This window comes from Podarcis cretensis (assembly GCF_951804945.1).
Source record: "Podarcis cretensis genome assembly, chromosome: Z".
Taxonomy (NCBI): domain Eukaryota; kingdom Metazoa; phylum Chordata; class Lepidosauria; order Squamata; family Lacertidae; genus Podarcis; species Podarcis cretensis.
In genome coordinates this window covers 816,314-836,389 of record NC_137184.1, presented here as the reverse complement: position 1 = coordinate 836,389, position 20,076 = coordinate 816,314, and the positions used below count along the sequence as shown (strand labels likewise).

General features: G+C 42.5%; 1 protein-coding gene across 9 annotated transcripts in view; it reads right to left on the bottom strand.

Moving 5' to 3' along the window:
* The window catches only part of DENND1A (DENN domain containing 1A), a 279,415-nt gene that overhangs the window by 106,140 nt on the left and 153,199 nt on the right, over positions 1-20,076 (bottom strand). For 5 of the 9 annotated variants that reach the window (XM_079961976.1, XM_079961980.1, XM_079961978.1 and 2 more), the window contains 2 exons: positions 19,682-19,790; positions 4,215-4,315 (listed from right to left, as the gene is read on the bottom strand). In XM_079961976.1, the coding sequence (XP_079818102.1) occupies positions 4,215-4,315; positions 19,682-19,790 (210 nt within the window). Of the gene's footprint in view, positions 1-4,214; positions 4,316-19,681; positions 19,793-20,076 lie in introns of all 9 variants that reach the window. The other 4 variants (XM_079961977.1, XM_079961981.1, XM_079961979.1 and 1 more) reach the window with 1 other exon arrangement.

The window sequence follows — 20,076 nt, the reverse complement described above, 5'->3', positions numbered from 1 at the left end:
CTATATATATTTGGGTCATAAGAGACTGGGCAGTGATGCCTGAGCAGTGATGCCTGTGCAAACCTTTATATATATATATATATATATATATATATATATATATATATATATCTATCTCAATCAGGCGAAAGCAACACAAATCTAACTCTCAATCACTTAAATTTCTCCTCTACCATCTGCTTCTGTTTTTGCTCTTTTCTTTCTCATGTCACAGCTGCAAAGAAGACAACCAAACACCAACTAAAGGTTAGCAATCTAAACCCAACACAAAGACAAAGGAAGAAATAATAAAGATCCAATTTGTGGGATCCAAACCTCCCCCTCCCTCTCTCTGAAAGCCCAGGCGGGGGGGGGGGAGGCGGGAGAGGGAGGCACGCAGGTCGTGGTGATTTCGTGCCCAAAAGCACCTTTCCAGCGTTCACACCGTTTTCAAAAATAGATGGAAGTTATTTTGGGGGGAATGTATTTACGGCACACAAATTGATTTATTCAGACAAGTATAGCGTGCTATTATCGCTCTAATTAAAGTTCACATCAGCCTACGGTAATCAGTTGTTGTGTCTGCAAAAGTGCAATTAGATTCTTCCTGGTAATTATAGGGTTTTTCTAGCTATGCTTCCAGTTTGCTTACTTGGCTCGTTTATTCCAGTGCCCCAACTTCAGCCGTTCCCGTTCCCAGAAGCCTTCCTGGGACAGAAGAGCCACCACAGCAGGTCGGGTGCAGCGCTTGTTCCCCATTTGCATGCACCTGCATTCTGAAAATGCTGGGCCTGCGCTTTTGGCTTTGGTGGGGAGCCAAAGTGGGCCTAGTCTCCTGACCCAGCATTGCTGCTCCTGTGTGCAACACACTAGCATCCTGAGAACTCCTAGCAGCAAGCAGCAAGACAAAGCTGGCAGTGACAGCCTCCCCCCATGTGTTAATTACAGGTGGGCAGCCCATTATGCAGAGAAAGAACACCCGCTGGTCGTGCAAATGACTGGGAACTGGCCCTTCCTGCACCAGAGAGTGAAATGGAAGATTCATTCCTCCAGGAGATAATAGTTTCTAGATTCCATTCCATGTCTCTTTGACATGGGGATGTACTTAACATTTAAATAATCCACAGAGGAACAAACCTCCTTGAAATTTACATGTTTCAGGCTGCTCACACTTCACTTAGAAGGCTAGTTATCCCTGCTGGTGCCTTACTCAGAAGGCATAGATCATATATATATATATATATATATATATATATATATATATACACACACACACACACACACACACACACACAGAGAGAGAGAGAGAGAGAGAGAGAGAGAGAGAGAGATTGCTTAAGAAAATGCATGAACCAGATAATAAAATTATCAGCCAGATACCCCTGCCCCTTTTCTCCAAAAGCAACAACAACAACAATCCGATGAAATACAAAACCACCCCATTATTCCCCCTTGTGGTTACTTTTTATTTTGAACTGGTCTCCAAAACAAGATGTGAGCACCATGCGACGAGGCCTCACTCTGACTGCACTGGCTGCCAATGGCACAGACAGCACTGCATGACGTTTCCAAAGTGTCTCATCTGCTCATCTGCTGTGGGAGTTGCCACAACTGAAGGGGTGGTATAAAATTATTTTAAAATGGCAACTTGGTACTGTTATTCCACACTAAATATTGCCCCAAGGGGAAACTCTTTAGGAGTGTTCACCCCTAATATCACAATAAAGTTTCAGAGATTCCAGCTGTTGGTGACGGCTTCTGCATGTTGGAGAAGCAAGGAAACATGCCTACAAAATCAACAGGAGATGTGGGCATTCTTCACAGGTGCCAGATCGGGGGAATCGCTCCCCCTGCCCCACCTTGGCCTAGGGGGACAGAATAGGGCAATGCAGATACTTTATTTAAAATGTTTATGCATTTCCAAAGCTCAAGGCAACTTACAAAAAACTCCCCAATAAAACCCAAACTGCCCACATAGTGCACATCTGATGTTGTCTGCCTGTGGAGCAGCCATGCAATTTCTCCATTATACGTGGACTGGCACCACCAGTAAGTATCTGAACCAGCCCCTGTGCAGAAGGCACTCATGTGCACTTTCCTGGGACCATTAGCTGGCTCCATGTTGGCATTCTTCTCATTAATTTATATATGGGCTAACAAATGTTCTTTACCAAACCTATCTAGCTAGGAAACAAGGCATCTTCCTCCTTCGCTCCAAGACCCGCGTGGGTCTGTGCCCGGGCTCAGCGGGACGCCAGCCTCCAGGTCAATCAGGTGCTCTTCAGAACCTGCAGGCCTCCTCTTTGCAAAGCCCACTATTCCTGCCCCCGCCACTCCACTCCTTAGAGGGAATTTAACAAGGTGCAACACAAAGCTAACAGGATCGAGAGAAATGGGAGCAGCATGAGGCTAGCTGGCAAATTGTAGGGATGTTGCCAATAGAGTGGGGGGAGCTGAACTTCAAAAGCTATTCTTAAAAAACGTGGCAGGTGTTTATTGGTAAATTTTAAGTTGCTGCCAAAGCAAGGAGCTTTATATGTTGCCTAATGCAGGCGAGGGGAGGGGAGCGAGAAACCATTATTTATTCTCTGCTGAGTAAATGTATGTAACTAACCAATATTTTTGCCAACAGGATACTGCAATCAATGGGGAGAAATAGCTGGGTCCCCTAAAGTAATTATATTTTGCTGCAAGTCATTTTCTCTCAGAGGCGCAAAGCAGCAAACAGCAACTTTTCCTGAGCAGCTGGTGTGGCTGTCCCCAAACACACCACAGTACTAATGATCGTAGTGGCAAAGTTCAGCTAGTTTTAAATTTATTAAATTTATCAGCCACTTCCCACAGCCAAGGAAGATTCAAGTGACTTACATTTTATATAAATTTGGTATCCCTTTATAAGGTTCTCAAACAAACATTCCAATGGCTGGTATCCACCAAACTCATAAACGAGGTTATGGCGGGACTTGACAAATTGACCATCTGTTCTGGGAGGAAGGGTGTGTGGGTACGGGGGTAGTTCTTTGTGGTATATGTGGGGGGAGGGAGTCGCTGTTCTGGGTTTTGTGTTTTGAAAATGAATCTTATGCAACAAAAACAAAGCAGAGTGCACTCCATAATCATCACTTAAAAACAAAGGTATCCTCCTCTCACCTACTGCAAGAATGAACACCAACTAGGTCACTAAAAGCCATAGCACTATTGTTGTTGAAATGCCTGGGGAAATAAATACGCCTTCCCCTGACTCCGAAAAGCGGACAGTGCTGAAGGCAGGTGAGCTTCCCTCCCTCCATAAACAAGAGGCTGCCTGCTCCCTTGTCGCCACCCTCCAGACATCTATCGGAAGGGAGACACAGAGAAAGGCCTCAGATGCCAATTTTAGGACCCATGTAGATTCATATGGGTGAAGGGGTTTCTCTTGAGGTGTTGGGGTTTTCCTGAATTCAGCCTGATACCACACAGAAAACATGCAAGAACAGTCACCCCATCACCCCTTGAGAGCTCAACACAGGAGGGAAACATGTGTCCGTGACTTGAAGGCATCAAAGGTGTTAAAAAAGCTGCATCTCCTATTCTTAAAATGGGACGTCTGTCTTCACCCAAGGACTGCAACTTGAGAGATGTGCAAAGGCACAGTCGGAGTCGCTTGGCTATAGTTAGCAAGGGAACAAGAGGCACCTGAGGAGTGGAGGCTGCGATAATGGACAGCAAGAATTTGAGCAAACTGCCACTGTGGAAAGAGGATGCTATATGCTATGGTGAAACAAGGAATGAAAAGGAGCAGGTTTCACCACACACTCTGCAAACATCCAATTTTTATTTAGTGCAAGACTATCTGAAAGTCACAATAAGAACAGGTGGGAATTAGCAAAGAAAAGCAACTTCTGAATTTGAGAAGAGGAACTCAAAATAAAGAAAAAAAACCATATTGCTGATCTCCTCTCAACTCAAATGCAGACAGCGAGAGTATTCTATATGATTAAATTCCTTTATGAAAATATTCCATAGGAACATATGTTACAGCAAGTTACAAGTCCTGTACTATTAAATTAGGCCATGAAAAATCTGTATCTCTGGATCAGCCACTTAATATTCACACACACATGTTTTTGACACAGATTTGAACAGCTGCATTGTTAAAAAACCAAACAAAAAACCCCAAACCACTGAAATCTTTAGAAGTTCAGGCTCATAAGACAGAAGTTCAGTTTTAAATAAAAAGACACGTGCAGCCTTACCCGCAGTAGTCCAAGAGGTGTGGAGGAAGGACAGGAATGTAAACATGTTGCCAAAACATTGGGTAAAGCATAGCTGCAGAGCCATGGATGCAGGCGGTTAACTGAAAGGCAAAAAAAGAGAGCAACATCAGCACATGCATGCGCAAGAGGCAAGACTATTCCCAACAATCTCCAAGGTAGAGACAATGCATCCTCTTGCCAGCTCCATCACCACCCACTGTCCAGAATGCAATGAAGGTGAAAAGGCACGTCAAGTGTTTGAGACCTGACTGTATGGGCTGACCTTTGTCAGAAGGAGTTTATGGACATCGACATCATCATCATCATCAAAAACATGTTTTTATTAACAGATTTCCCATACCTTCAGTGTCTCTGTTTCAAATTGTAGGACTTTTCAAGTCAATTACAGCCAATTTGAGACATTTTTGTTGTAGACAATGTGGGGGTTTAGGGGGAAAGAGAAAGGGGGAGAGTAGGGGAAAATAGAGAGAGAGAAAGAGAGAAAGAGAGAAAGAGAGAAAGAGAGGAAGGAAGGAAGGAAGGAAGGAAGGAAGGAAGGAAGGAAGGAAGGAAGGAGGTTGGGGAGACAGTAAACTTTCATTCTTCGCAGAGTATATGAGTGGTGCTTGGTAGATAGGTATCTTATTTTTGCTGGCGGAGAGAGAGATCAGAGGACCCAAAGTGTAGTTGGTTGCAGTTGATTGGCTGCAGGCTGTTTTGATGGGGGGAGGGGGTGTTGCTAGGTTAAGTCAGCCATATTGATTCATATGTCATTGGAGTGGATCAGTCGTTGTCTTTCTAGCCTGTGTATGTAGTAAAACGAAGCCACACCAGGGTCCTGTTTTGTTTGTTATCATGATAGTTTTAGTTCATTAGTTTTTCTAGTAGGGGGGTTTACCATACATGAGACTCTTTCAGGTGGTTTGCAATCTAACAGAACCACCTTCGCCACTGGGGCCCGGTAAGGACCCCAAGATCTCCTGCAATGATTTTGCAAAGTTTTTTGCAGATAAAGTTGCTCAGATTCGGAAGGAGGTAGACTCCACCATGCAGTGGCGTAGCGTGGGTTGTCAGCACCGGGGGCAAGGCAAGTAATTTGCGCCCCCTAACCCTGGATTTGCGCCCCCTAACCCTATCCCTAACCCCCAGATGTTGCGCCCGGTGCGGCCGGCCCCCCCTGCACCCCCCACGCTACGCCACTGCCACCATGGAAGCAGGGCTGGGGCAGGAGAGTGCTAGAGCCCTGTCTGGTCAAGTTGCATGGAATCAATTCCAGTCTGTTACCTCCGAGGATGTGGACAGGCTGCTTCGACGAGTGAAACCTGTCTCCTTGATCCTTGCCCATCCTGGCTAATAAAAGGGCTGGGCAATGGGCTCTGCAGGGTAGTGAATGCTTCCCTCTGTGAGGGAGCCTTCCCAGACCCACTGAAAGGCAGTTATTAAACCGCTTCTTAAAAAACCATCTTTAAGGTAAAGGTAAAGGTACCCCTGCCCATACGGGCCAGTCTTGACAGACTCTGGGGTTGTGCGCCCATCTCACTTAAGAGGCCAGGGGCCAGCGCTGTCCGGAGACACTTCCGGGTCACGTGGCCAGCGTGACATCGCTGCTCTGGCGAGCCAGAGCCGCACACGGAAACGCCGTTTACCTTCCCGCTGGTAAGCGGTCCCTATTTATCTACTTGCACCCGGAGGTGCTTTCGAACCATCTTTAGACCTGGCCAATATGGTCAACTATTGCCTAGTCTCAAATCTTCCATTCTTGGGCAAGGTGGTTGAACGAGTGGTTGCTGAACAACTCCAGGACCTTTATTGTTTGTTTACAGATAGTTGTTGTGGTGATATCATCTTGTTTCAATTGCAGTAGTCACTGTATCACCACCCTGTTCATTGTTTTTGGGTTGCTTAAGAAGACACATCGCTGGTGACGGGTCTGCCAGGGTTTCTGGCTGTCCACTCATTTGTTTTGTATTTCTTGTATCGGTAAGAGGTTTTAATTTTTGCAGAAGTCTATGAGGTGATGAAGGCCTTTGACTTGCCTGGTAGCTCTGTGCTGCATAGTGGAACTCTGGGTGATGGGCCAAGGGGATTAGCAGGGATAAGGCTGAGGACATTGCTCCTGCTTTTTCCTTCCGTGATTTAAGTGTGGTCTGTGTGAACCTGCTTTGTGTTGTGGGGCTTTTCTTTAGTTTGTTTTGGAAAAATGGGGAGTTTAGGGACTTTAGAACCACTTAAATGTGGTTGCTGTTTTTTAACTGCAGAATACAATTAATGGCAAGTCAACTTTTGAAGGGGTTATGGTGATGCCTGTGTTCAGAAACTTCATTTAGGTTACTATATCCACCAAGGCATTTTCAGCAAACAAGATGGCAGTTTACTGGGTTACGTTATCCTATGGAAGATACCCAGGGAGAAGTACCAAAAAGGTGACATATACAGAGTGTTATTTTTCTAGAAAAAGAGGTGCTGGAACTCACCATTAACACCTTCCTTGTTCTCTTAGAATGGCAATGGCGCCCACCTGAGAGGTGGCAGAACTGAGTTCCAGAGAGTTCTAGCTGGAAAAAAGCCCTGCCTATCCACTTCAACTCATTGCTTCAGCTCATTTTATTCCTTATTCCAGTTCTGCTAGTAGCTAGGAGTCTGGATCCTGGCTGCAGGTGGTTCTCTACTGCTAGATCATAGCTGGATATAAGGGGAGCCAGAGATTCTGGGGTGCATTAGGGAGGAGACAAGCATTTCTGAACCTTAATGCAGGAAAGCAGCCACAAAAAAGAGAACAAAAATAAATTTCACCATTTGCTACTTGAAAAACAGATGGATTTTTAATCCTCCTTTTCTTTTCTTCCCCCACAATCACGCCCAGGGAAGGCTGCACATGCCAAGCGTAATCCCTAGGCAGGTTTTTGTGACTGAGATACAAACTTCTCAATGTGAAAGTCAGAACTTTGTGCTTTGCTCTGGCTAAAATACAATACAGAGCAGATTCATGTAGAAATAGTGCTGCACAACTCTACAACCCAATTTCACCTGATGAAATCACTAAGTCATTACTCTGTTCTGCTGTTTCTTTCCTGGCCCACCACCAAAAGAAATAGAGCTTACAATAACAGCTAATATTAAATTTCTCCCCCCTATACAGATCCAACTCTTGCCTTTCATCATTTGCAAATGGCATCTATCAAGGGTTATTTTATGCCATTGTACACAGGGGAAAAAACCTGTTCACAACAAGGGGTGTGGTCTTCACCTGAGCACAAGAGACTCTGGCAATGCAAATCTCCTGCTACGAGAAGCGATGGGGGGGGGGGGGGGAAGAATGAGAAAGGGGGATCAAGCAGTTAATGGCCCCCATGCACTGAATACACTCCTTAATTCACCACTTTCCCTTACACTCCTTTGTGACTATAAATACTGGCTTTCCTAGTATAGAGGAAAATTAATCTATTTGAATAATAAAAGCTTATTGTTGATTTATTCACCAACTCATTCAGCTGGCTTGGTAAACTCAGTGAAAAGCTATACTGGAATTTAACTCAAAACTAGCAGATGTCATAAATCCCAATTTCAGATAAGGAAAAGGACACACATTAGTTAAGGGAGTGATGCTTGAATTTTCCTTGAAGCTTGAAGCTGATTTACCATCGATTGTTTTATTTGATGTTTTAATTTGTTGTAAACCACTTTGAGATTGTTCTTTAAAATATAAAGCAGTATAAAAATGATAACAACAGCAACAAAAACAACACTTCCACAAAACCTCTACTACATGCTGACGAAGCAGGAGCAGCCAAGCTACTCTCACAGAATTTGAGCTTGACTACGCAAAAACCGGGGATGTGGCTGGCGCTGTGGTCTCAACCACAGAGCCTAGGGCTTGCTGATCAGAAGGGCGGCGGTTCGAATCCCCGCGATGGGGCGAGCTCCCGTTGCTCAGTCCCTGCTCCTGCCAACATAGCAGTTCAAAAGCATGTCAAAGTGAAAGTAGATAAATAGGTACTGCTCTGGCGGGAAGGTAAACTGATGTCTTATAAATGCGGAACAGTGCCGGTTCCATAGACTGAAGCAGTAGAGTGGGGCCTATATGGGGTAGGGCAAGCTCACAGGTAAACTGCTTGTTAAGGGCTTTCTATATTAATAGTAGCACCTTGAACCTGGCCCGGTAGCAAATGGGCAGCCAGTGCATATCTCTAGACACAGGTGTTAAATGCTGACAAGGCCTCGCTCCTGCCAGCAATCGAGCTGCAGCATTCTGCCCTAACTGAAGCCCCCGGATAAAGTGTCAGGGAAGTCCCACATAGAGCGCACTGCAGCAGTCCAGCCTTGAAGTAACCAGCACATTAAGTTCTGTGGCCAAGCTTTCTCGGATCAGGAACAGTCGTAGCTGTAGTACCAATGGTAGTTGGTAAAAGGCACTTGTAGCCACTGAGTGCCAATGGCCACCAACTTATAGCGTTGAAGGCCATGACAGGTGATGGCAGTGAGGATGCTTAGGAATAAGGATGTGTAACAGACTAATCCCTTAATTTGAGTGTTTTTGAGTACAGTGGTACCTCAGGTTACATACGCTTCAGGTTACATACGCTTCAGGTTACACACTCCGCTAACCCAGAAATAGTGCTTCAGGTTAAGAACTTTGCTTCAGGATAAGAACAGAAATCATGCTCCGGCAGCACGGTGGCAGTGGGAGGTCCCATTAGCTAAAGTGGTGCTTCAGGTTAAGAACAGTTTCAGGTTAAGAACAGACCTCCGGAACGAATTAAATACTTAACCTGAGGTACTACTGTATCTGCTGCTCTGCATCAGTTTCAAGTTACAGATTTCTAGAAGAAATGAGGGAGAGGGTCCCACAGATATAGAGAGAGGGGGAATCCTTAGACCTACCATTGTTTTCCTGTTGGCTTAGATGAGCAACCTTCCTAGCTCAGAGGGTAGCCAACATGGTGCCCACCAGATATAGGAAACTGCTCTCCAGTAACATCTGGAGGGCACCATGTTGGCTATCCCTGTACTAGCTAATAAAGGAATAACCAGATTTAGTTGGGGACATTTCCTGACAGGATGCCTTGAAACACCCTGAATAAGGCCTTCTCTTTTAACCCTGAGTTTTAACACAGTAATAAAAAATTCTGCTTTGTGGTGAACTTGCAAGATTTGCACCTAACTGAACGGATCTCAACGTGTCTTATGATATTTAAAGCAAGCAAATTACTAGGAAATGCTTTAGCGGTGGCACTAAGTAAGATAAGTGATTCTTTGGATCAGCTTAACAAGAAAGTTGATACGGCAACTACTAAAATTGACTTAAATAGAGAAAGTATAAATTTAAATACAGAAAGTATAAACAAGTTGGGACAAAAAGTGAATACCAACACAGAGGCTATTCAGAAATTGGTACAGGAGTCTACTTTGATACGGCAGACAGCAGAGGAAGCTAGGGAAAAAGCTGCCGCTGTGGAATGCAAAGTTACACAATTAGAGAGTGAAAAAGTTCCAGACCTGCAGAGGCAACTTGATGAACACAAATTGACCCTTTCTATGATTGAACTTAAAGAAAAACAGACGAACTTGAGGATCAGGGCTTTGCCTGAATTGGAGAAGGAAAGCTTGATAGACTTTCTTATGCAGGAATTTGCTGATTTTTGGGACGTGGATTTGGATCAAGAGGACTTTAAAATTGTGAGAGCTTTTAGACTTGGAAGAGGAGGGAAAAAAGAGAAAAATAGAATACGAGACTGTTTGATTACCCTCCGAAATAAAGAAGAGAGAGATAAAATTTTGGGTTGGCACTATCGGAAGAACTTAGAAGTTCAACAGTCAAGAGTGGAAATTTTTAAAGACGTCCCAAAATATCTTCTGGATCTTAGGCTTGACTACGGAGATTTGGTTGTCCTGCTGAGAAAGAATGAAATCAAATTCAGGTGGGAGTTTCCCCAAGGTTTATCCTTCAGTTTCAAAGGAAGGAAAATTAAAATAAGATCGGTATCTTCTGATAAGGTAAAGTTTTTGGATAAATACGAAGAAGACTTGCAGAAGGAAGCTGGAAAAGAGCCAAGAGCATCGAACAGGAAGTCGCCAGATAGAGGACTTGAGCAAAGAGCATTGGACAGAAGATCATCAAATAAAGGAACAGTGGAGATAGCAGCATTATCTTTTGGATTGGACCCCCTAGTGAACCTGCCGTCGACACCACCAACAGAAGAAGAGCAAGCACTGGGGGCAGTTGGAGGGAAATCAGAGTAATTACATCATGGCATTGCAAATATGAAGTTGGAATATTAATGGGATGAACTCCCCTGAAAAAAGGCGCAGAGTCTTTCATTTATTATAAAAAGAACAATTGGACTTGATCTGCCTACAAGAAACACATGTGATAAGGCTACACAGGAAAATATTGATAAATAAAAGATTGGGACATGAATTTATCTCATCAGACAAAGTTAAAAAAAGAGTAGTCCTCTATGCAAAAGAGAGCCTATCACCGAAATTCATATTTAAAGACGACCAAGGAAGATTTGTTGCAATTGAAATTCAATCACAAGGAGAGAAATTCTTGATAGTAGGCATCTATGCACCAAATGAAGGAAAATCGGAATTTTTCAAGAAACTACATGAGACCCTGTTGGATTATATGGACTATAATATGATTTTGATGGGAGATATGAATGGAGTTGTGTCTACAAACATGGATAAGGCCCAGAGACAGGTAGTCACCAAAGATGGTAGACTACCAAAAACCTTTTTTGACATGACTGAAAATATGGACTTAGCTGATATTTGGAGAATGAAGAACCCTCTGGGAAGAGAGGGAACTTTCTTCTCTGAGGCTAAAATGACATGGACAAGAATTGACCAGATTTGGGTAACCAGAGGATTGGTTCCGAAGACCAGCAAAGTGGAGATTTGCCCCAAGACGTGCTCTGATCATAATGCAGTGAAGATGGAAATGAGATTGACGCCAATTGGTTCCTTTAGATGGAGGATGAATGATACTTTGTTGAGGAGCAAAGAAGTGATCAAGAAGGCCCAAAAAACCTTGAGAGACTACTTTGAGACAAATATGAGTACAACAGTGGAAAAAAGAGTAATTTGGGATGCAAGGAAGGCGGTCATGAGAGGATTTCTGATACAACAGAATGCAATTAAGAAGAAAACCCAAACTGAAAAAAAGGAAAAAAATTTGGAAAAAATAAAGGAAGGGGAGAAGAAGTTGAGAGCAAAGCCAAAATCACAGGAGATCCTGAAAGAGATTAAGTTACATCAAGTACAATATATGAAATTGATGAATCAGGAAATAGAATGGAAGATCAAACAGATGAGACAAAAGACATTTGAATTGGCAAATAAATGTGGGAAATTGCTGGCTTGGCAAATGAAAAAAAGACAAAAACTTAATACTATTACGAATTTGGAAGTGGAAGTGGAAGGAAAGAATATTCACAACCCAGCGGAGATTAGGAAGTGTTTCCAGAGGTATTTTAAACAACTTTATACACAGGAGAAGGAGAAGGAAATGGATATCGATCGATTTCTGAAAATAAATGGATTACATAAAATCTCTCAGGGAAACCAGTTAATGTTGAATTACAAAATAACAGATCAGGAAGTGGAAGGGGCCATCCAGAACATGCAATTGGGTAAATCTCCAGGACCGGATGGACTGACTTCAAGGTACTACAGGTCTCTGAAAGAATGGTTAATACAACCACTGAAGGAGGTTTGTAACGAAATATTGGAGGGGAAAGGGGCACCAGAGTCGTGGAAGGAAGCCTATATTACACTTACACCGAAAACAGAGACTGAAAAGACACAGCTTAAGAACTACCGCCCCATATCGCTGCTTAATGTGGATTACAGAATTTTTGCAGATATTTTGGCTAAAAGATTAAAAAAGGTGTCAATAGAAGAAATTCATAAAGACCAAGCCGGCTTTCTCCCGGGCAGACATTTGTCTGATAATACGAGAAATATAATTAATATTTTAGAAAAATTACAAGTGAATATTAATACTAAGGCAGTTTTGATTTTTGTGGACACAGAGAAGGCCTTTGACAATATCTCTTCGAGTTTTATGAAGAAGAAGCTACAGGGGATGGGGGTAGGTCAAGGTTTTGAAAATGGTATAGGTGCAATTTATTCGGAGCAAAAGGCAAAATTAATTGTGAATAATGTAGTGACAGAAGAGTTTAAGATTGAGAAAGGAACACGACAAGGTTGCCCAATCTCTCCATTGCTTTTCATATCGGTCCTGGAGGTTTTGCTAAATATGATCAGAAAGGACCAATTGGTTAAAGGCATACAAGTGGGGGCTAAACAGCACAAATTGAAAGCATTTGCTGACGATTTAGTATTGACTTTGCAGGAGCCAGAATCTAGTACCAAAAGGGTACTGGAATTGATTCAAGAATTTGGTCAGGTAGCAGGTTTAAAGTTGAACAAGACGAAAACTAAGGTTCTAGAGAAAAATTTAACTGTGAATGAGAGAGAGAAGTTCCAGGAAGAGACATGATTAACATTGGTTAAGAAAGTGAAATATTTAGGGGTTAATATGACTGCTAAGAATGCTAACTTGTTTAAAGATAACTATGAAAAATGTTGGACTGAGGTGAAAAAAGATTTAGAAATATGGTCAAATTTGAAGCTATCATTGCTAGGCCGAATTGCTGTGATAAAAATGAATGTATTGCCAAGGATGTTGTTTTTGTTTCAAACTTTGCAGATTTTGGATAAGATGGACTGTTTCAAGAAGTGGCAGAAAGATATTTCTAGATTTGTTTGGCAGGGCAAGAAGCCTCGAATAAAATTTAAGATATTAACTGATGCTAAAGAAAGAGGTGGATTTGCCCTGCCAGACCTTAAACTATATTATGAATTAGCCGCATTTTGTTGGCTGAAGGAATGGCTGCTTCTGGAAAACACTGATGGAAGGGTTCAACAATGTATTTGGTTGGCATGCTTATCTGTGGTATGATAAGGTCAAAGCACATAAAGCATTTAAAAACCATATTGTTAGAAAAGCATTGTTTAAAGTTTGGATAAGATATAAGGATTTGTTAGAAAACAAAACCCCAAGATGGTTGTCACCAATGGAAGCAAAGGCACAGAAAAAACTCAATATGGAGGCCAATTGGCCAAAATATTGGGAAATTTTAGAACAAGTTGGAGACAGAATAAAACTGCAAAGCTTTGAGAAATTAAAAAATAAAGTGCGAGATGGGCTCCATTATTATCAAATAATGGAGGCATATAATTTGGATAAAAAAGTTGGCTTCCAGGTGGAAAAATCAAAATTGGAAACAGAATTGTTAGACCCTAAAATTAAGAATCTGTCAAGAATGTATAACTTGCTGTTGAAATGGAATACTCAGGACAAAATGGTGAAATCTGCTATGATTAAATGGGCACAAGATGTTGGACATAACATTATGATGGCTGACTGGGAACAGTTATGGACCACATGTATGAAATTTACGGCATGTAATGCCCTAAGAGAGAATTTACTGTAATGAAAATGATTTATAGGTGGTACATGACACGAGTCAAGCTTGCAAAAATTTACCATTTGCCCGATAATAAATGTTGGAAATGTAAAGAGACTGAAGGTACATTCTTTCACCTTTGGTGGACATGCCCAAGGATTAAGACTTTCTGGGAGATGATCCATAATGAAATGAAAAAGGTATTTAAATATACCTTTCTGAAGAAACCAGAGGCCTTTCTCCTGGGCATGGTCGGCCAATTGGTGCCAAACAAGGACAGAACATTTTTCATGTATGCAACAACAGCAGCAAGATTACTCATCGCGAAGTATTGGAAGACACAAGATTTACCCACCCGGGAAGAATGGCAGATGAAGTTGATGGACTATATGGAACTGGCGGAAATGATTGGCAGAATCCGAGACCAGGGAGAAGAGTCAGTGGAAGAAGACTGGAAAAAGTTTAAAGACTATCTACGGAAATATTGTAAAATTAATGAATGTTAGAAAAAAGGTGGAATGAAGCTATATGGCTTTGGCAGAAATGTTAGAAGGAACTAGGTATAGATAGATTGTTAATGCATTAAAGGGGAAAAAACTAGGTTACAATATGTTAAAATTAACTTTAAGATAGAAAATAGATGAAGATGGAAAGGACTTGCTGAAATAGTTAATTGAAGTGGAATACAAAAAGGGAGGCGTTGAGGAAGTCAATGAAACAAGTGTATGAAAGTTAAGATTTGAAAATATTGGAAGTGTTTTTAATTGTTTTTGTTTTGTTTTGTTAATTTAATGTTTTATGTAGTGTTTTTGTTTTTGTTTCTGTCTTTGTATGTTCAATTTTTCTTTTTTCTTTTTGTAATTTCCAAAATCTTAATAAATATTATTTAATTTTTTTTAAAAAAAATTGCTGGTACTTACTGAAAGACACAGAGGAGGAGTCACAATAATGCCATATATTGAGAAGCTCAGCAGCGGCAGAAGCATGTCTATCTTGTTTTTACATCTTATTCTTTACTACATGGCACCTTTTCAGAGCTGCCAAATCATCATTATATATTTACGTTAGGAAGGAGTAAGACACAATATCTCTTAGCTCAATGAATGAACTTGATTTCCTTCTAGCAAGAGGCAGCCACCGCCTTGCATAAACCACACAAGCAAAATGTTGTTGCGGATGCTCTGTTAATTTTACTAACCCAACATGTCCAAAGAATCTAAGTGGTAAGTACTAAAGCAAGTGTGTTAACAATCCTGGGCTGGGACTCTCTGAGAATGCAGCCCTGTTTCCAAACAGTGGGCCTCTTCGCAAAAGTGAAAGTGACATTTAGAGAAGCTTGCTTTTCTAGAGTTCTTGCTCAATGGACAATGATTTAATTGCCTCCAGTTACCCGGCAACATGAAATCTGTAATGACAGCAGCTGTAATGAAGCCATTTGTTGGAGAAGCTGTGGCTACAACTCTCCAATTCCACACACACACACACACGAAGAGTGGATCCCCTGACCGGCTACTCATGAGCAGGTGCCTTACATTCTTGCATGGTAAGAACGGTTGCTGTGAAAAAACACGGGAATGAACAATTTTACCTGCGTATATCATGGGATGCATATATCTGTAGGGAGATTACAGGGAGTCCTAGCAGGTGCCCCAAGGCTCTGGCATCAGGACAAAGGCACCCAGCATTACTGATGCACAGAACTAACCACTCCTCATCTGAGGGAAGCAGATTTAAAAGCACCAGACTTCCTGAGACCTGTAATCCAAGGCAGGTGATTGACGGGGAATCTCTGTCAGCAATTGCCATCCTGGATTATTTTTTTAGATCAATGGAATCTCAGTGTGATAACTCTGGATAGTATGGATTATTATTCAACCAGGGATTGCTTTTATTCAGTTTTGGGTTGTTTTTAACCCCAAAGGGAGTATTTTGGGTTTCTGTAATTTGGGGAAATTGCATTTCTTTCTTTGTAACATTTGCATGCATTGTACTCCATATTCTTTCCATCTTAGTAAACCCATTTCATGTTTCATAACCCGTGTGGCCTCAGTTAAATGTGAATACCATCACACCTGTAGTGTTAAGGAAGCAACAGTGGAGCACGAGGGAAATTTTGGAAGCTGATTGATAAGGGGCAGCCTGGCAAATAACTGCTCTGCTACCCAGAGTCAGCAGGTACCTCAAAGGAGGGAAGGGGGGTGGCAGGTAGAGGAGTACACTTCGTTGTGGCCAGGGCTCCCCTTCCCCAGGGAACATGGGACTCAGGTGGCTAGGACGACAGTGACCCACCAACACCAAAAACCAAAATGAAAAGAAATAACTCATCAACGATATTCATCTCTCATCAGTGGCTGCTGCACAGAAAACATGCTGTTAATAAGAAGATAACTCCAGTAATGAGAGATTCTGTAAAAGCTGCAGAATTTCAGCAGGTTGAAAATGAGATCAGCTCCATGGTTCAGCCTCCAGTGACTGTTGGGGGTGGGGTGCCTGAACCCGTATTTCCCAGTTTGATCACTCAGATCACATGCAGGAGCACTGCTGGTTATTCACTGATCTAGCAAGGCTCATTTGACAAGAAGAAACTGAGCCCAGTGCCCATTGGCCCAGCCCTCTGGAATGCTCTGCCAATAGATGCTCAGGAGACGCCTTCTGTTCCTACTTTTAAACGTCTGCTGAAAACCTTTGGGTTCTTTCCACAATAGTTTTCTGATTTTAACCTTTTAATATGGTTTTCACTGTATGGTTTTATGCGCAATTGTAAACAGCTCTGGTATTTTTTATAAAAGAGAAAAAGAGGTGCCAGAACTCACCATGAACACCTTCCTTGTTCTCTTATAATGGCAATGGCACCCGGATGAGAAGGACAGAAATTGAGTTCCGGTGAGTTCTGGCTGGGGGGGGGGGGGAGGACGGGGAGACTCTGAATAGAAGTATATGGTTTAAAAATAATTTAAAAAGCTTTTATCTGGAAGCACTCTTGAGTTCCAGTAGCCTTCTACTAAATTCACTGGCTTATATTTGTAGAGAATGTAACAGGAGGGATCTACTGAGGTCAAAGTCTATTTGGTGAACATTCAGGCCAAATCACAACTGCTGGGTTCTATGTGCCTCTTTCAAGAGAAAAATGCAACTCACAGACACCATGAAGGAAAAAACCTAATAGCAGTCATCTTCTAGAGGTTTGGCTCATTGATCAGCTATTAAGTGTTGATTCAGTCACTCTCTGTTCTCTACAACCCAAAACCTTGTTTCACTTTCTCAGACTGATAGGGCTTTATAAACCAGACAATTTCAAAGGACCACAAAGACCGTATCTTCACCTTAACTAAGCCTTTCCCTCTCTCACCTCCAAGAAAATTCCTCCCCAATGTAGGGCAGGTATGTGATCATGAGAATGAAGAAACGACAGCAAGTCACTGCCAGGACTCCTGGCATATCTGAGAGTTCTCTGGGCTCGGTCACTTTCTGGTTGCGGCATCCTAGCTTCCACAGAGAACAAAAGAACACAGCTGATGTTTACAGTGCTGACTTGCAGGAAAGTCACAGTATATCCAAGCCAGTCTTACAGAACCATCACTCTTATATTTTCTGATGCATAGAAGTTGGGGGAAATACAGGAAAAGCAGATTCCCTGCTCTCAAAAGCTGCCCCACCAATGAGGGTCTAGCAAATATCTTGAAAGGGAAAATAGAAGGGAAAGACCCCAGCCTGTGAACAAGTTTCTTTAGAAAAAGGCAAGGATAAGCCTATATTAATATATCCATTACAAATCATATCTCTATTCCTGTTTCATAATAATGTGTTTTCTATTCAGCCACATGTATGAAAGGTATAAAACTCAAAGTGGAGGAGCTGCAGAGCACACAATAATGGCTGAAGTTTGTTGCTGTTTTTTATCCCGTCCATCTGACTGGGCTGCCCCAGTTACTCTGGGCAGCTTACATCAGAATACAGAGGTTAAACCTTCCAACTGGCTTGCTTGTCACCAGAACTTGTTAGAATTTGGGCACAGAGTGCGTATTATTTGGTGTTGGGCCTTAACAATTATTCGTTCCCTTCATCTTTTCTATCAACAGGGCTTGGCCTTCCTTTCTTTAGGAACTTCAGTGTAGCTTGTTTCCCCTTTAGCCAACACATGTTTTTGGGGACATCTGTTGCAATATCATACAATCAAGATCAGAATCTGTGAGTAGAGAGTCACTTAAATACCAGAATAACAGCAACATTGGCAAGCAAGGAAACAAGAACTTCAGAAAACACCCTTCTGCAATTGAAGCCATGCTATTCAGCATTTATCATGGAATTAAAACCAACAATACAAACCCACAATCAATATCCATTTACACAGTGAACAGCAAGGAAAACTTTAGGGGGGTTTTAATAAAAAAAAAAAAATGCACAAGCTTATTGACTGTTAAAACCTTGAAAAACACAGATCTAAACTTTTGAACCATATCAAACTGGGGTGTTTTGTGTTGTTGTTTTCGAGTAATGATGTAGGGCCATTTCTGGAGTGGATGGTCCTTTGAGTGCACTACAGCTTTCATCTCTCAGGTGCTTGATGGACCCTAAGTAGCATTAAGCCTGCATTCTTATCAAACAAAATTGCGAAAAATGCAGTTCTTATCAGCCACCATCAGAGTTCATCAAGAGAAGGTCACGAGAAGAGCCACCTAAAAGCCATCGTTTATCAATTATTTTTTCATATACACATACACACACACAAACATACAGAGATAGAAAGATGGAGGCAGATGACACAAAACAGCCCATTGTTGCTAATACTGCAGAAATGTTATTATAACACACCTGCACTGAGAGGAAAAACTTTGTACTTCAAAGGCTAAGAAGCCTCAGTGATGACCTGCTACACTCTCAGAGTTTTTGTCAAGCTCCTATATGCTGCTAAGGTTGCCATTAAGGCACACACAAAGCCAGGCACATTTTCAGGCACTGCTGGCAGCAAACACACGTGGGGCATTCAGCCTGAGGCAAAGAACATACTTGCCAGGGGCACATAAGGTGGAGAGGGCAACCATCTCGGCCCAAGTTCTGATGCAGAGATAATTACTATTTTAAAATAAATAAAACTGCACCACACACGTAACTCGCCTTTCACCCCAGGAAGTGTGCACCAGAGGTTATCCCAATTCATCCCACACACCCAGAAGTGTGGCTGACCCAACAATCTCTCCACGGCACTACAACCCCCCATCTCAAGAAATAACCTTCTCTCTAGTTCCCATTCCTACTCCAGGAATTACCCTGGGGGTAATTTACCAGGCAGGAGGTGGGGATGCTGGTAGTAGATGGAGCCAGAGCTGGCAATGGGTAGAGTCGGGAGACAAAAGCTTTGTGAATTAACTATTTAAGGGAAAAGACCACTCTGCTTCAACTGATCTCTATACGATGCAGAGGATTTTTTACTGTTAGTACACCAAATGAGATGCTCTGGAAATCACATGAAAGTAATTCCTTTACGACTTTAGTGTGCTGCACACACATTAACATAAATATATACAGTGGTACCTCTGGTTGTGAACAGGATCCGTTCCCAAGCCCCGTTTGCAACACCAGCAGAACGCAACCCGCGTCTGTGTGGGTCGCGATTCGCCGCTTCTGTGCATGCGCATGACGTCATTTTGTGCGTCTGTGCATGCACGAGCGGTGAAACCTGGAAGTAACCTTTTCCAGTACTTCCGGATACGCCGAAAAGACGTATCATGAAGCATACAAGGTATGACTGTATGTCCAAAACCAAACAATTGGTTTTCAGACAGGGTTTTTTTTTGGGGGGGGGGCACTGTGTCCTTTACTCAAATCACCTAACCCATCCCCAGGAGTCCAGTCAGGGGGTGTGAAATGGTCTGTGAAAGTTCTGGAGGTTGACCAGCCTACCAGAATGCTGAGGGTTCCTTCCTGCAGAGTGCCCCAAGAGAGACTTCCCCGGTGGACCAAAAGGAAGCAAGCGCCTCAGTGTCAACTCACAGTGCTCAGTTTACTGCAGCAGATAAGGATGCGTCGTTCATACAGCATACTGGCGTAGAGGTGCAGCATGTTGTTCACATCTACAGCTACAAAATACTCCGTCAGATTTCTCTAGGAAGGAGGAAGGAAGGAAGAACTTTATGAATATGTTTTTTTAAAGGAGACAGCAGTAAGTTAACTACCTCCTGAAGTAGCTGTTGCAACATCTGTGGAATGAGGGGACACAAGAACAGTTGCTGACAAGCAGCCCAGGGTTTGCAACTGCGGATTGAGGGGTTGTTTAGACTTATCCAAAACAACCCCAAGACATGGAGGGTGGGAATGTCTTAACACACCCACCAGGTTTGTCTACTGCCTGCAAGCAGCTCTCCCTAGAAATTCCAAACAAGGCTTCA